The following is a 12,101-nucleotide window of genomic DNA, read 5'->3' as shown; positions in this document are numbered from 1 at the left end:
AAGACACCCAGGCAGGGGCATTCCCTTCCTTTAAGCTGTGGAAGGCAGCAGCTGCTGGAGGAGGTGGGAGGCCAGGGCCCATAAACAAGGACAGGGTTTAGCAGTGGGACTCAGAGTGAGCTCATGAACAATGAAGTCAGAAACGTTCACTGGAAAGCCATTTCCACCTCCCACAGCTCCACATTCCCTGACCGAGCTGGGACAGCCCCAGGTACCGGATCATTGACATCACCCCGTGGGGCATCCCCAGCCCCATCCCGCTACCCACCCAGCACATCAGCTGGCACTGCTCCATGGGGCTGCTGGATCATTTGGGGAAGTGGCTTTTGAATGATTGCTTGGAGGGTTTTGCTCACAGCTCCCCACCCCAGCGATTTGGAAGTGAAGTGCAGGGCCCTCACTGTGCTGATGGACAGACAGACCTGGGTGAGTCCCTGGGGCGTGGCAGGGGTTGGTGTGGGAGCTCTCCCTGAAAGCCTGAGGAATCTGTTGGTGCTGCAGACGTCTGCCCCCGTGCCCATACGTCTGCTGATTTCCATACTAAAGACATTTACTGTATATGTTTGCCGCCAGGGAAAGCTGCTGTCTACGACTCAGCTCTATTACTGGAAGAGCAGCGGCAGCATTTGTGCTACTCTTGATATTGCATTTCCAGGACCTGCTCTGTGGCTTTGGAAATCCTCCTCCCAGCTCCCCACATCCCCCCATGCCAATTAGGGAAGATGCCTGGTGGGGGTGATGGTCCCCTCCCCTGTGTGGCAGTGCCGTGCCGAGGGACAGGCGCCGAGCACGTGAGCCATCCCTTCTTGGCCTTGGGAAGCGCGGTTCACAAGCCAGTGACAGAGGGATGAAATGCAAATCTAGCATTTCTTGTAAAGTAAATTAAGCTAACAACGAGGTAACAAACCGCTGTTAATATTAGATTAACTTGTTTGGCAAGATATGAAATGGGGTGAGCTGGATTGCCGGTGGCGGAGTGCTCAATAGCGCTAATGCTGCTCAGGGAAGTATAACATCCCTCTGACAGACAGGGGCATGCTCCAAAAATAAAATAAATTAAGTCTGCAGGAAGAGCCAGAACTATGCAGCAATTACACCAGCATTAAAGATGAATGGAGGCGAAGCCTAAGATTTTGATTGCCTTTAAACACTGGCTTGTTTTTTAATCTCAAAATCAGACTGTGCTGTGATCAACCATTAGCCCCAACCACAAAAAGAGAAAGAGACAGAAGATCCTAGATTTTAACATCCGCAGTATGAACTTAAAATTCCTCTTTGATCTAAGATAAGGAGGCAAATGGCAGATAATAGAGAAGTTAAAGCCAGTGAGTGCAGTTGGCAGCTGGGGCTGACATTGGGAACGATAGAGGCTTGGGCAGAGGGGTCACCAGCAGCCGTGTCCTCAACACAGGGACTGAGGCACAGGCTTAAATGTCATACTATATGCCAGTGGTCACTAAACTGATTAAGCAGTGGTTATCTTTAGCAGTAAAAAGGCTATCTGCTAATACTAAATTATTAGCAGCTAAAATGCCATTTACTCTGCTCTGATTCCTTGAATGAATATTTATGCCAAGTGATGACTATAACACCATCAAAAGGTTTCTGTGCTCTGCTCCATAGAGTGGAAGCAATTATTCAAGAGCAGGTCTGCACTCCAGCCCTTGTTTCTATTAAGCAAATTTGCAGCATTCAGACAAGAATTCATGATTGCATTGCCCTCCTGGGATTTTTATTTTTAAAGGTGTCCCACCTCCAATGCCGTTTGGGGCATGGGCTATGGCATGCAGCAGACACAGAAAAGAGGGATGCTGCAATGTTTCTCCCTTGTATTTTTGCTTTTTTAAATATAAGACAATTGGATATTTGCCCCACCCCATTCAGCACTGAGAAATTGTGTCCTGCCCCAGGCTTTCCTCCCATCCACCTGGCCTCTAGCTGGGGCTTTTGCATGAGCCAACAAATTCCACCTAAGGTATCACGAATCAAATCCACAGCAATGATGACAAATCAGAGGGCTGCCCATCAGAAATTAAGCTCTTGTGCTCCAGCAGGGGAGCAGTGCCTGCATTTCACAGCAAGGGCAAGTGGAGGGAGGCAATGGGAAGCCACTGCTCCTGAGTCATAGCCCATGGTGTAACTAAGGTACCTTTCTCTGAGGGACTCAGTTTTTAAACTGGTACCAAAACTCTCCTTAAGAATCTGAATTGAAAATTAACAGCCCCTCCAGCTTGTTTGGTGAGTGGCTTTGGTTTGGTTTTACTGCTCCCTTCATCCCCACAGGACAGCAGCCTTGCCCTGCCATCGTGCCCCTGTGTGCTGAATTGCAGCAAATCCCATGGGCAGGCAAGCAGGCAGGGATCCATCAATCCAGAGCACAGGCAGGGGCAGGGGGCTGTCTGGCAGCCCATTTCAAAGCAAGGAATGGAAACATTTGGGCAACAAGCTGCTCCTTCCATAGCCCCAGGGTGGCTGCCTCCAATAGCCTCTACAAAAAGAGCATCAACTCTACAGTTTCTCAAAAGACAACCTCCCTCCACCCCAAAAAGCACTAAAACAGAACAGCAGTTTAAATACCACATATCCATAGGCAGCTCTAAGTGGCTCTTTAATTGCTATTCCACGTTTATGGGAATAAAAAGGGACGAGGCTACACATTTTATACTGGGTCTCCCAACCCAAAACATCTGTTTGTGAAGAAAAATCACTCAATCAATCCACATGTCTGAGGTAGCTCTAGATGACGGGTGTTATTTTGAAACATGCTAAGTATCTGGTGGTATTTGCTTCTGCTTAGCCATTATTCAGCACAGGTGTACATAAAAGCATTTCATGCAACAGGCAGAGCAGCACCAAGCTGCACTGCATCTGGCATTTGCAATTCAGAGAACACACACAAGCGACCCAGGACCAGCAACCAATTAAGTCACATCAGAAAAAAAGTACTTGGTGTCTATTTATTAAAGGAAAGGAGGGTAAATCTAAGAAAAAGCAAGAAGACAAAATAAATAGAATTGCAGCCATCCTTTACAGCTACTGGTGCACTATATTAAAGTGACACTCACTATACAAAGAAATGTGTTTGATACAGTCCAGTGGGTTGCACATGAATTGCATAACCTTGAAAATCATTGCACAAAGCATCGCAGCAGGAACAGAGTTCAGAATTTTTTCTCAGGGAGATGCTTCAAATCTGATCGCTTTTATTTTGTGGGAGGTCAAAGCACCTGGCACCGAGTAAGCAAAAAGGGCTGGGAGCAGGGATCTGCTGCATCAGCGCCTGCTCACGTCCCAGCCCTGACATCAGCTCTCGCAGCAGCTCTGACCTGGACAAGTGATGCCCCATGGGAAAATCCCCCTGCCTAGCAAAGCCTTGAAATTAATATTCTGATCAATGCCCAGGCACCTGTTGGCAGGGCTGCAGGGAGCCTGTTCCTCGCAGCACAGACTGGAGGCACTGGATCAGGCAGCCAGCAGGGATTCCGTGGCAGTGCTCCGTCTGAATCCACAAGGAGCCTCTCAGCCAGCAGCCCAGCACAGCCCAGCAGCCCTGCCAGCGATGCCGACGGTTCCCAGCCACACCTGCCCCCAGCTCATTACCCCCCATTGTACAGGTGGTTGGATGGAAGTCTCCACAACCCTGCAGCAGCATTTCCCCCAGTTATTATGACAGAACCTTCTTCTGCTCTGATAGATGTACACGTTTCCAACAATCTGCTCAGCTAAAGCACAGGAAATACAGGCTTTTGTCACAGGGGGAAGAAACCACGGCAAAGATGACCAGGAAACATTCATAATTTTTAATTCACACCAGTAATAAAATTGCATTACATTTTTCATAAAATAAATGTTCCAGTTTATATACAGAAAACAGACTGTACAGAGCCCTCCCCCAGACCCCAAAAACTCACAAACATACAGGCAATGCAGTGCTCAGCTAAGCAGGCACAACTCTACATCTAAAATTGTAACTGCTTTGTGTTGGGGGGGAAAAGTACTACAATGTATATAGTCCTCTCTGGACCAAGAATTAAAAAAATATTGCAGGCAAGCTGACAGACGCCCTCGCTGCTCGTGCGGCCAAGCGCCCATCCCACAGTGCTCCAGCGAAGCAGGGGCTGTTATTGAACCTGGGACTCGAAGCTCCCGTTCAGCTGCCCTTCCTCATAGTCCATCTGACACAAGATCATGTTGTTCTTCAGGAAAAATTTGTCTCCCACACAGAATCTGGAAGATAAAAAAAAAGGATTAGTGGGTGTGAGCATGAACAGACGTGAGAACTGGCTAAGGGGGGATTTGAGGCAGTTTGGGTCCAAAGGCAACTCTGGTGAGCAGAGTTTGATTTCCAGCTCTGCCAGTGCCTCTTGCCACCCCAGGGTTTTGCTGTCCCTTTCCCTGGCACATCTGTGCTTGGCTCCAAGCCACAGGGAGCAGCTTGGGGAGCAGGTCCCACTCTCTGCAGGGTCCGAGCCAGCTGCAGGAGGAGGTTGGGAGCAGTTCAGGGATTTGTCCCTGCAGATGAGAGGTGTTGGTCTCCAACCAGGAAATCAAGCGGGCAATATCACACTGAGCCTATTTGAAGTTTTTGCTGGTATCCACATTTCCACAGTTCCCTCGGGTGGAGCAGTATTTACACTAATTTCCAGGCAAGGACTGGCTATTAAGTCCTCCCTCACCCCCTTGTGTACAGTGCTGAACAATAAATAGAAATTTCTCGGTGGCTGGACTCCTAACCTTTATCTTCATTGAGCGAAGGGCACTGCTCTCTATATACCATGTAAATTGTTCTGTTTGTCTTGAAGTTGACAGAGAAGCTTGTGATATTTAACAATTTTATTTGACCATTAAGGTCAAAAAAGTTCCACATATAAGATCGGAGAGGTGTGAATTGACAGCCAATAGCTTTTTCCGCCCTGCCTGCTTGCTCAGGAATCAGAAGCTAATCTTTACTTCTTAAGATAACAAATAATGTTCTCTGCACCCAATTCAGGGGCTGGTTTTTGTCCATAACACTGGCAGGGCAATGACAGACCAGAGCACAGGCTGCCCCAAGAGCTGGGTCTGAAATCAGCCTCAGGACCCTAAAGCAGAGAGACACCCTGGGTCAGGCACTGTGCCTCAAGGCAGCTCTGCACTGAGAGAAAGGGGTAGGTACCAGCCTCTGGCAAGGCCAAATATCTACAGGGCTTTGAAGGAAGATCACTGGAGGTGACCCCATCCCCAGGAGACTTAGCAGACCTCAAATTCCCATTTCCCCCGCTCCCAGGCTGTTTTGGCACTGCCTACCCCTTGTCTAAAGTGCTTTCATCATCTGTAACTCAGGCACCTTCAGGCAGAGCATCTCTAGAAAACTGAGTATTTGCTGCTAAAAGAACAGGACTGATAATTTTAGAGCTTCTTTATAGGCCCAGCACAGGCACAAGTTCTCTCCAACTGGACACCTGCAAATAAGCTGATTAATTTGCCAAGTTGGTACAGAGAGAACTGGGCATTGGTTCACACTTCACAGGATTTCACTAAAACCTTCCATCTTCTTCCCTCTGTGGCACATGCTCTAGTAGGTTCTGAAATGTAACCTTTTCTGCATATTAAAAAGATAAAGATTATTCCTAATTTCAACTAACAGCTTTTATGGTAAAAACTGTATTGCACACACTCCCCTTAATACCACCTGCCCCAGGAGCAGGCTTACTCACAATAAATAACAGACACAGCTGCTTGCTTTTCACTACTTATTCCCACCTTAAGCGCCGTATCAATCTCCAGGAAGAGAAATGCAAAAATTACTCTTGCCACCAGCACCGTCAACAGCTGTCTCTTGCCAGACCTGGTTTTGGGTGTAGAGGAGCCAAAGGAGGAGCTGGAGAATCTTGGAGGTGGAAGGCGTAGGGGTGTGTACCAGCACGTGGGTACTGAAATGCTCTACAGGGCATGTGACATGAAGTTTTGGGAGAAGGCTTTGATTCACTGGAAGGGCAACTGTTTCTACCTGCCAGTCCTGCAAACCCACCAGTAAACTGGGATCTCTTTAGCTGATGCATCACAACTGGAGACAAAGGATTTAACAGGGTGACCTCAGGCCCAGTTTCACACTGCCAGCCCCATGCTCAGAGCAGGGATGCTGCAGAGCCCATCTGGATGATCAAATTCCAACCAGCAGCAGTGAGATAGGTGCTGAACCTACTGTACCAGTCCCTAAGAGTGATTTTCTTCCCAGCAAACCCACACTTCAGATAATGGCAAGAGAAACAGCTGGATTTCCTGCAACCCTTGTAACACTGACCTATCGGCCAGTCACAGCAGTGATCAGCTTTTATCCAACACTGTGCTGACCATGGCAACTTTAGAACAGTTTAAAGCATGGCAGGATGAGTGGGTAATGCAGGACTTGATGCAAAACTGATGCTTTAGGGAATGAAAGTGATGAAAACATTGCACACTTGGTAAAAATATTAGAGATTTTGCTGTGATAGATTTAGCACTCTATACAGAGCCCAGCTAGAGAAGGGCAAGCAAGCTGGAAGAGAACTGAGGAAAGGTCTTCACCATCAAATATTTCCAGAGCTGAGGAACAGGATGGGATTTCCGGTGAGGTTTCCAATTCAAAACCAGAGCTGGCATCTACCTCTGCAGTTTTAACTTCAGGGTTACTTAATCTCACTGTTCTCAGTTCAGCATCCAGTGCTGTCTGTTACAGGATCATCCATTCTGCCCCTTCAAGCCCAAATCTCCACAGAGAAAGTCATAAAAACTGGCAGCACTCTGACCTCAGCCAAAAGCAAAAATCTACACATAGTCCCTCTTCCAGAACAACTCAGCCTCTCACAAACTGAGCAAATCCCTTGTGCAACACAGCACAACTCTGCCAGAATGGAGGGTTACCTGCACTCTCCTGCTGGGCAGTGACAAGCCTGGAGGTTGTCTGAAGGAGAATGGGACCACGCTGGCAATTGAAGAGGGAAGGGAACGAGAGAGGTGCTTTGGAGCCTTTGAAATAAAGGGTGACATTTAAAAGAAATTACTGAAAATGAGAACTAGGCAGCACTAGGATTTTCTGGGAGGGAAGAAGGGTGAAGTTGGGGTTTGATGGGAGATACTCAGCCTGCAGACTCCAAGGCCAACCAGCACTCCTGACTGCACAGCCCACAGCCTGAAAGGACATTTATAATGCTCTAGCCCCAGGTTCTACGTGGGGTTTGGGAGCAGCCCTCTCCTGCCCGGGAATCATCAGGAGGCTGAAAAGAGCTGATCCTGAGGGCTGAGCCTGGCAGCACCCGCCACGCTCCCGAGTCTGGAGACAAATGCCAGAACACTGGTGATTGCAGCAGAGTGGAATGAGCATCTCGGGGGATGAGGTGGGATCAGCTCAGGGTTCAGGAGTCACCAAACAAGACTGGGCAACTGGAAGATCCCGCGTGGCTCCCGCAGAGAGCCCAAGGCCAGGAGCCACTAGATGTCACTGCCGCCCCGGCACTGCCACCCACGCTGCGACAGCATTAATGGGACTTTAGTACCTGAATAAACCTGCCCGCCTCCAGTGAGCCAGCGGCTAAAGCCACCTCATCTGCCTCCTCCCCAGCCAGCTGACACCGACTCCATCCCCAGGGCTGAGCCACTGGCGGACGTGCGAGAGCGGAGTCGGACAGGACCTCCCAAGTTCAGGTTTGCATTCACACGCCTGTATGGCTGCTTCATCTCGGATCCCACTGAGACTGTTTTCTAGACTGAGCAAGGAATGTTTTAAGTCAGGATTTTAGCTTGACTTTTACAGAATTGGGTTCTCCATCTTCCCACAGGTTCTGTCATCTCTCTCATACTTTCCCACGGGATGAGGCATTGCATTCTAGTTTCATCTTTGGGATTCACAGCCACAGATGCAGAGCAGGAACACCAGCACAGCCCTTGGACCTGGCCCTTGGACTACAGCCTGACTAAGCAAGCAGTAAGAACTGCAAGCAGTTCCAGTCTATCTTAGACAAGGATGGACAGATGGATGCATCGAAAGGTGACAAAGCATCTGATTCTGTGGGCTTCCATTCTGCCTATGATGATCAAAACACATGGTGCTAGGAAGAGTTTTCAAAGCCCTCCCAAACTCAAGTGGATACAGGTAGTTCAAGTGAATACACTGTGCATGGCCCTTTATTATACTCCCTGATTTCCATCTTCCACCCAGCAGAAATAAATAAGCACCACTCAAGATTACACCACACAACAACTAAATGGATTTGTTCCTAGTGTTGGAAAGCACTTAGCTAGAGTATTTTTCTCTTTCCTGTCCCTTCTCTTTATACTTCTTTCCACCACCAGTTTTGAGCATGTCAGAAATGTGACTTAAGCAAGATAATGTCAGTTTGCCAGAGGAGGTCCATTCTCCATCATCTGCCTTCTGCAAAGAGGGTAGCTCCTGAAAGGACACTGGAGTGGTTTGTTTTATTTAGCAGTAGCTGAACAGTCTGTGTCTGTGTCCTCCCTCTTGCCCCTCCAACTCCTACCAGCTCCAAGGGGATTTGCAGTAAAAGGGCTACAGGTACTTACATGCATCCCCCAGGTCAGCCTGGCAACCCAGCCCCAGCCCTGTCACCAGGCTGTAAGCCCAGATGGGCAGCGTACATCAAACGTTTCCCCTGTTTCACAGGCAAAGGTATAAATTAGTTTGTGTGTACAATAACTGTGTCCTCACCGCTGGTTGCAGAGCTGACAGGCAAAGCAGTCCAAATGGTAAACATTATCTCTGGCCCTCATCACCATCTCAAAGGCAGGGATCAGTTTACTGCAGGCAGCACAATTCCCGGTGGTACCAAAGAGCCTGCCAAAGAAGCACAATCATTAGAAGCCATTTTAATTAAATGGTGGAAGGACTAATTAAGTGTAATTAGCAGTATCAAATACTGTATTGCACCAATAAATAGAAGTTGCAGTCTCCATTTCACTGACCAACCAGCGTGCAGGAACTTGGGATAAAAATGCCTGGTGAGCAGGCTCCAATCATCGAGAAGAAACTTCATTTGGTTTGTGAGCCTAGGGCTAATTTGCTGTCTAATGGAGAAAAGCATTAAACACTTGGAGCACTATTTTGGGGCTCACAAAATTTCAGTCAAAAACTATCTGCCTCTCTGCAGCACTGGGGTAGGTGCTGGGAGCTGCCCATCCTGCTCCACAAGGACTTGCTTAGCCGCAGCCTGGCGGAGGGACAGGCTGGCAGCAGGACACAGAAGTCCTGCAAACTTTGCCAATCCTGGCAGGCAGCGCTGTAACAGAGCTCAGGAAGACCCTCACTTACCTGCTGCTTAAAAAGAAAGAGCACAACTTCTCTTGCAATGAGTGCACAGCATTTCACCAGGCATCTCAGAGAGCAAGCCCTCCTCCCCGGCCGTGCCTCCCTCCTCCTGGGAGCCAGCTAAGCCCTTCCACAGCGGCCTGAACAGCATGCTCAGCCGTTCCACTCCAGCTGCCCGCCCTCCAGGACAGCCCTTCAGCACTGGAAGCTTTGCCATTTTCATCTTGGCTTTCACTATCTGTCTCCCCAGATGTCTGCTGCTATTGCAGCTCCTGCCGGGGGACTCAAGCACGACTGCAGCACCCTTCCCGTGGCCCCCTTGCCCGAGGTGTGCCTGCAGCCCCCCGTGTGCCAGGGGCACAGGGCACTGAGCCACGGGCTGGCAGAACCAAGGTTCACCCCAGCCTCTGGTCACGTGTGGTTAGTCACTTTGCCCAGAGGACGACAGAAATGTATTTTGGGGGCGATGAGCCTCAAGACGTACAATCCCTGCTGGCCATTAGCTCTGTGCACGCAACGCGCTGCTGCCCGCGGACAGAGCTGGGCTCGCGGTTTGTTTCAAGCCATCGGTTCTGGCTGATTCCACAACGCGCAGATGAGAAGCATCAGGAAAATCTATAACCAATTTCTAAACCCGCAATTTGCCAGGCAAATCAATACTAATTATTACTGGCCAGTAATTGTGAATTAAAACACCCAGCAGTGTTATAGAAACCTCCCAACACAACTCTCCCACCCTCCTACAGCGCTGCGCTCCCGAAGTCAGTTCGCTCTCCAGCTGTAAGAAAGCCCACCCTTATTTTTCTTTAGAAGTGGTATCAGGGGTCTTTCATTAGGCCTGGCTGGAAAATCCCAGGCCTTCCTATGAAGAAACAGCACTATGTTTTCCTTCAGAGCTAAACACAGGAACCAAAACAGAAACACTCATGCAAGACGCAAAATCCACAAAGGGAGTACCAAAATTTCTTCCCCCGTGACTCCATCATCTGAAGGCTGAAAGGCAGAGCAAAATCCCAACTGTATAATTTGCACCAGCAAAAAGCAATCCCTTTCCCTCTGCAAGCTGACTCCTCTTGCTCCTGTCCCCACAGGAAGGCAAGGCAGGGGAGGCAGCTGGGCACAGGTCTTGGCTGCCTAACACCAGCAGACTGGACTGGAAAAATGTGGCACTGAAAAGCATCCAGGTCTCCACCCTGGAAGACCCTGGCTCTCATTCAGCACCCACTTACAAATCAAACCATTACTGCAGACATCCCTCCCCTCCTCAGCCTAGCTGCCCCTTTCCACTTGGGCACAGCAAAGCCTGACAGCTTTTGCCAGGATTTTCCCATTTCCCATAAAACCAGACATCCGTTTTTAGAGTACCCAAGTCACAGCAAACTCAAAAAAAATGAGTCAAATGCATTAGGCAGGGAAACTGGGAGGTTAATCCTAGATTTGCTCTGTGCCCAGTACTGCTACATGCACAAGTATAAAATATCCATTATTCATTAGCATCACAGTTGTGTGGAGCTCAATCTAGATTAAACAAAATAAAGGGGCCCCAGACAGCACCATTTGCATTGTTAAGCAGGTGCTTTTCTTCAGCCTTCAAATAGGAGACTTTTCTAAATGGAAATGATGGGGAAATTTGGACAGATGCTCACTTAACTATTTAAACAGTTAGCTTAAGAAACATGAAAAATGTATTTGGCATCGTATTCACCTGTCTCCTTTCAGGGGTTTTGGGGGTAAACCAATTGTTAAACAGCTTTGACTGTTTGCATAAGATCTGAAGCTTATGTTCTGTCCAGCTGAAATCGTGTTGCCTTCTAATGTCTACATAACGTGGCTTCCAGCGAGTCAGAGTGCTAATCTTTGTCTCTTCTATCAAGTTTCACAGTCCTCCATACCCTCCCTTTCCCAACAGATGAATGTTTCACACTTATTCTAGCACCTCCTAATTTTATTCTGCTTTTCGGGGAGTGATTTAGAGCCCCATGCATTCACCATGCTTCTAAAAATACGCTGTAACTTGTAGCTCAGTGAACATGACTTTTTTTTAATCTGTTGGAAGAAAATGCAAAATGAACAGAGTATTTTGCCTTTTTTTTTGTTTGCTTGTAGAAAACCTGCCACCTCTGATATCTCCTGATCCAGAAGCTACTTGAGATGAAACTTCCCAAAGTGGGGAGCTTAACGTTATTGGAAGGAGGGAGAGAAGATAAGGGGCAGGAAGAAAAACCTTCCACCCCAAGCCCCATCTGTGGTTAAATTTAAAATAACCCCACACGAACAAACTGATCTGCATTCTGTCCCCCAGACACCTTCGTAACAGATGCAACACTCTCTCACACATTCACACACACGAAGTTGAAATGCATTAGAAAAATCTATCAGAAGTTGTTTAGCCTCTACTTACCAGCTTGGAGCCATTGGCATAAAAGAAGCTGGAAATACAGAAAATTTTCAGTTTGGGGTTGTTTTGCTTCTAAGAAACCCTATTTATTAATTTCCCTTTGAAGTTAAAAGGCAATAATTTTTAAGTACAGATTTATTCCCCTTCATGTAACAGGAAGACCCAGCCAGCTTGTAAATAAGCATAGACTATGCAGATTTAAAATTTAGCACAATTAAACTTTTACCCTGTGGTAGTAATTATGTTTAATGGCTCTTAGCCTGAACTTAACTATGTCTATTGTTGTCAGCCAGTCTAAAAGCAGGAGTTTGTCCAAGGGACAATTTTCTGTAGTTTATGGGCACACTAAAAACCCCACTATGCCCTGTTCTCATTGGCCATTGATGTCAGTGTGTATAGTAAAAATTAAAGCTAATTGGCATA

General features: G+C 47.8%; 1 protein-coding gene across 6 annotated transcripts in view; it reads right to left on the bottom strand.

Annotated features, from left to right (window-relative positions):
• Positions 1 to 2,943: 2,943 nt before the first annotated feature.
• Positions 2,944 to 12,101, bottom strand: part of LMO1 (LIM domain only 1) — a 75,667-nt gene continuing 66,509 nt past the window's right edge. For all 6 annotated transcript variants that reach the window (XM_085581429.1, XM_021529497.3, XM_021529495.4 and 3 more), the window contains 2 exons: positions 8,684 to 8,809; positions 2,944 to 4,227 (listed from right to left, as the gene is read on the bottom strand). In XM_085581429.1, the coding sequence (XP_085437555.1) occupies positions 4,122 to 4,227; positions 8,684 to 8,809 (232 nt within the window). In that variant the 3' untranslated portion in view covers positions 2,944 to 4,121. The remainder of the gene's footprint in view (positions 4,228 to 8,683; positions 8,810 to 12,101) is intronic.

Source organism: Lonchura striata, chromosome 5 (assembly GCF_050655825.1).
Source record: "Lonchura striata isolate lonStrDom1 chromosome 5, ASM5065582v1, whole genome shotgun sequence".
Lineage (NCBI taxonomy): Eukaryota > Metazoa > Chordata > Aves > Passeriformes > Estrildidae > Lonchura > Lonchura striata.
Note: the sequence above shows the minus strand (reverse complement) of the source record. Positions and strands in the feature narration are given on the sequence as shown.